The following is a 5,253-nucleotide window of genomic DNA, read 5'->3' on the forward strand; positions in this document are numbered from 1 at the left end:
GCTAGCCACCGAATAGCAACACTGTAGAAACTATTACATTCAACGGATCAACGGAACGATTGATTAGTGTAGTGTTAGCTAGCTACATAGTTGTCTTTGCTGTCCTTGTATCTAAGACAATTGTGTAGTTTATACTTAATTAACGAGCCAGTTACCGAGGTTACATAGCTAGCTACCGAGGTTACCTAGCCAGCGACACTCTCAAACAAAGTCAACAACGCAGCCACTGCTAGCTAGCCCACTTCCGCAGTACTGTATCATTTTAATAATTTTGGTCAATAAGATTTCTGCAACGCAAGCTTAACTTTCTGAACATTCGAGACGTGTAGTTCACGTGTCATTCCAATCTCCTTTGCATTAGCGTAGCCTCTTCTGTAGCCTGTCAACTATGTGTCTGTCTATCCCTGTTCTCTCCTCTCTGCACAGACCATACAAACGCTTCACACCGCGTGGCCGCGGCCACCCTAACCTGGTGGTCCCAGCGCGCACCACCCACGTGGAGTCCCAGGTCTCCGGCAGCCTCTGGAACTGCCGATCTGCGGCCAACAAGGCAGAGTTCATCTCAGCCTATGCTTCCCTCCAGTCCCTCGACTTCTTGGCACTGACGGAAACATGGATCACCACAGATAACACTGCTACTCCTACTGCTCTCTCCTCGTCTGCCCACGTGTTCTCGCACACCCCGAGAGCTTCTGGTCAGCGGGGTGGCGGCACCGGGATCCTCATCTCTCCCAAGTGGTCTTTCTCCCTTTCTCCCCTTACCCATCTGTCTATCGCCTCCTTTGAATTCCATGCTGTCACAGTTACCAGCCCTTTCAAGCTTAACATCCTTATCATTTATCGCCCTCCAGGTTCCCTTGGAGAGTTCATCAATGAGCTTGATGCCCTGATAAGCTCCTTTCCTGAGGACGGCTCACCTCTCACAGTTCTGGGTGACTTTAACCTCCCCACGTCTACCTTTGACTCATTCCTCTCTGCCTCCTTCTTTCCCACTCCTCTCCTCTTTTGACCTCACCCTCTCACCTTCCCCCCCTACTCACAAGGCAGGCAATACGCTCGACCTCATCTTTACTAGATGCTGTTCTTCCACTAACCTCATTGCAACTCCCCTCCAAGTCTCCGACCACTACCTTGTATCCTTTTCCCTCTCGCTCTCATCCATCACTTCCCACACTGCCCCTACTCGGATGGTATCGCGCCGTCCCAACCTTCGCTCTCTCTCCCCCGCTACTCTCTCCTCTTCCATCCTATCATCTCTTCCCTCTGCTCAAACCTTCTCCAACCTATCTCCTGATTCTGCCTCCTCAACCCTCCTCTCCTCCCTTTCTGCATCCTTTGACTCTCTATGTCCCCTATCCTCCAGGCCGGCTCGGTCCTCCCCTCCTGCTCCGTGGCTCGACGACTCATTGCGAGCTCACAGAACAGGGCTCCGGGCAGCCGAGCGGAAATGGAGGAAAACTCGCCTCCCTGCGGACCTGGCATCCTTTCACTCCCTCCACTCTACATTTTCCTCTTCTGTCTCTGCTGCTAAAGCCACTTTCTACCACTCTAAATTCCAAGCATCTGCCTCTAACCCTAGGAAGCTCTTTGCCACCTTCTCCTCCCTCCTGAATCCTCCTCCCCCTCCTCCCTCCTCCTACTCTGCAGATGACTTCGTCAACCATTTTGAAAAGAAGGTCGACGACATCCGATCCTCGTTTGCTAAGTCAAACGACACCGCTGGTTCTGCTCACACTGCCCTACCCTGTGCTCTGACCTCTTTCTCCCCTCTCTCTCCAGATGAAATCTCGCGTCTTGTGACGGCCGGCCGCCCAACAACCTGCCCGCTTGACCCTATCCCCTCCTCTCTTCTCCAGACCATTTCCGGAGACCTTCTCCCTTACCTCACCTCGCTCATCAACTCATCCTTGACCGCTGGCTACGTCCCTTCCGTCTTCAAGAGAGCGAGAGTTGCACCCCTGCTGAAAAAACCTACACTCGATCCCTCCGATGTCAACAACTACAGACCAGTATCCCTTCTTTCTTTTCTCTCCAAAACTCTCGAACGTGCCGTCCTTGGCCAGCTCTCCCGCTATCTCTCTCAGAATGACCTTCTTGATCCAAATCAGTCAGGTTTCAAGACTAGTCATTCAACTGAGACTGCTCTTCTCTGTATCACGGAGGCGCTCCGCACTGCTAAAGCTAACTCTCTCTCCTCTGCTCTCATCCTCCTAGACCTATCGGCTGCCTTCGATACTGTGAACCATCAGATCCTCCTCTCCACCCTCTCCGAGTTGGGCATCTCCGGCGCGGCCCACGCTTGGATTGCGTCCTACCTGACAGGTCGCTCCTACCAGGTGGCGTGGCGAGAATCTGTCTCCTCACCACGTGCTCTCACCACTGGTGTCCCCCAGGGCTCTGTTCTAGGCCCTCTCCTATTCTCGCTATACACCAAGTCACTTGGCTCTGTCATAACCTCACATGGTCTCTCCTATCATTGCTATGCAGACGACACACAATTAATCTTCTCCTTTCCCCCTTCTGATGACCAGGTGGCGAATCGCATCTCTGCATGTCTGGCAGACATATCAGTGTGGATGACGGACCACCACCTCAAGCTGAACCTCGGCAAGACGGAGCTGCTCTTCCTCCCGGGGAAGGACTGCCCGTTCCATGATCTCGCCATCACGGTTGACAACTCCATTGTGTCCTCCTCCCAGAGCGCTAAGAACCTTGGCGTGATCCTGGACAACACCCTGTCGTTCTCAACTAACATCAAGGCGGTGGCCCGTTCCTGTAGGTTCATGCTCTACAACATCCGCCGAGTACGACCCTGCCTCACACAGGAAGCGGCGCAGGTCCTAATCCAGGCACTTGTCATCTCCCGTCTGGATTACTGCAACTCGCTGTTGGCTGGGCTCCCTGCCTGTGCCATTAAACCCCTACAACTCATCCAGAACGCCGCAGCCCGTCTGGTGTTCAACCTTCCCAAGTTCTCTCACGTCACCCCGCTCCTCCGCTCTCTCCACTGGCTTCCAGTTGAAGCTCGCATCCGCTACAAGACCATGGTGCTTGCCTACGGAGCTGTGAGGGGAACGGCACCTCAGTACCTTCAGGCTCTGATCAGGCCCTACACCCAAACAAGGGCACTGCGTTCATCCACCTCTGGCCTGCTCGCCTCCCTACCACTGAGGAAGTACAGTTCCCGCTCAGCCCAGTCAAAACTGTTCGCTGCTCTGGCACCCCAATGGTGGAACAAACTCCCTCACGACGCCAGGACAGCGGAGTCAATCACCACCTTCCGGAGACACCTGAAACCCCACCTCTTCAAGGAATACCTAGGATAGGATAAAGTAATCCTTCTGACCCCCCCCCCCCCCTTAAAAGATTTAGATGCACTATTGTAAAGTGGTTGTTCCACTGGATGTCATAAGGTGAATGCACCAATTTGTAAGTCGCTCTGGATAAGAGCGTCTGCTAAATGACTTAAATGTAAATGTAAAATCTAGGATACAGACTGGGTTAAACCCACAGGGGGGTGGGGAGCGAGCGAGAGAGTGAGCGACTACAGGGTGGTCTGGTAGCTAGTGGTGTGGGAGCAGATGTCATGGGAAGACATCTTTGCTGCCCTTCTTGAAGTAAATCCAGATCTAATGTGGTGACTCCACTACGTAGCTTTCATAAACCCCCTCATGTTAGATCAGTGGTTACATCACGGAAAGGAGGAAGGAAGAAGGTATTTTCAAAGTATTGAAAACAGGCCGACGACTGTTCAGAAAAAAAACACAGCTTTCCTGAACAGGTCACATGGTCAGGATCAGTAAAAGCTGTAGATATACAGCACCTCTCTGATATGAGGGTGGCGAAGGCAGCATCTTTGGCTCTGATGCTCCAGGAGAGAGCAGAGCCCAGTCTGTTGTTCCTCAGGGCCTTCTTGGCCATGATCTTACAGATGCTCCTCACTGCAACACAGAGAGACACATTATACCAAAGAGTTAGGGGGTGATATCCACAACAGGCATGACAGAAATCAGGGGGAGTTTGAATGTATTTTCCATGTGTGTTTTAGTAAGTGTCCATGTTGCGATTGAGGGAGTGAGACTGAATGTGGGTCTCAGTGAGAGCTTCATGCATGAGAGTAAGATGGACAACTGTTTTGGATGAGTATGCGTGAGTATGCGTGTGTACGTGTATGCATCATATCTACCTTGTTCAGTCATCTGCCTCTGCTCACAGATCCTGATCACCTTCAGGGCCTTGCGCTCCGTGTCCAGAGGAACACGCTCGATCTGTAGCTCCAGGTACACACGGCCAAACTCTGGACAGTGGTCAAAGTAGTCCACAGCCAGCTGCCACAGGCTGAGGACCAGAGAGAAATAGCTTGTTAATCATGCACAGCTTAACCGATCATCCAATAGGAGCAGCACTGGAGGAGGTCAAATAGGGGAAGAGGCCTATACGCGTAGCCGACAACACTTTCTATACAAGATAACTACTGAACACAGTGGACCTCAGCATGTGTAGTTTTGCAGACGTGATTGTATATATGACAGTTATCTATTAGAAAAACAGACATGTTGGCACTGGGAGTTATGCATATAGTCCAAGCTAACCAGACTAGTGGGTCTGTCTCACCTGTGATGGGTGAAGAGTCCTGAGGCATACTCCAGCAGTAGAAACTCCCTCAGGTTTGAGCCAAAACTAAATCAACACAAACAGAGAACACATGTTATTATGATCAACGTTGACAAAGGCTGCCACCGAAACACTTCCGTTTGTTCTGACCTCTGCTGCTAAAAAAAAACATTCAAATATTTCAGTGAGTGTGGGTTCTTCCTTTATTCAAGTGTATGCCCTTTGAACCCGGCACCCAAATACTTCCTGTTATCACAAGCATTTGAGCTGAGCACGCCAACTTCACTTTCTATGATTATGATCAATGTTACCATTAGAACAATATTGGCAGTTAATGTCAACCCTTTGTGGGACAGTGGTGTCCTTAACTTACTGTAGGTTGTGAGACTGGAGCAGTTTACAGTGGTCCAGCAGGTCAGTCAGATGCCCCACAAACCACCAGTTGTTGAGAGCAATGCTGGAAAGCACAAATAACATGTCATAAATATCACAACATATGAAACTGAACAGTAGTTTACATGAGAGACAGAGGGGAAATCACATTGTGTGTCTAGCCCCAACATTTATTTCATCTTATCCACATTAGCAGTTACTGTTACCTTAGCAACAACACAGCTACTCTCCCTGGGTTCTATACCA

General features: G+C 50.7%; 1 protein-coding gene across 1 annotated transcript; it reads right to left on the bottom strand.

The window, feature by feature from the left end:
* Positions 1 to 3,411: 3,411 nt before the first annotated feature.
* Positions 3,412 to 5,071, bottom strand: LOC139567468 (nuclear pore complex protein Nup85-like; the record flags this gene model as incomplete). The annotated part of the gene is given in 4 exon segments (XM_071388793.1): positions 3,412 to 3,941; positions 4,187 to 4,338; positions 4,615 to 4,680; positions 4,988 to 5,071. Coding segments are annotated over 4 exon segments (574 nt in total), but the record flags the coding sequence as incomplete, so codon positions are not given.
* Between the last annotated feature and the right edge of the window lie 182 nt (positions 5,072 to 5,253).

Source organism: Salvelinus alpinus, unplaced genomic scaffold (assembly GCF_045679555.1).
Source record: "Salvelinus alpinus unplaced genomic scaffold, SLU_Salpinus.1 scaffold_679, whole genome shotgun sequence".
NCBI classification, from domain to species: Eukaryota; Metazoa; Chordata; class Actinopteri; order Salmoniformes; family Salmonidae; genus Salvelinus; species Salvelinus alpinus.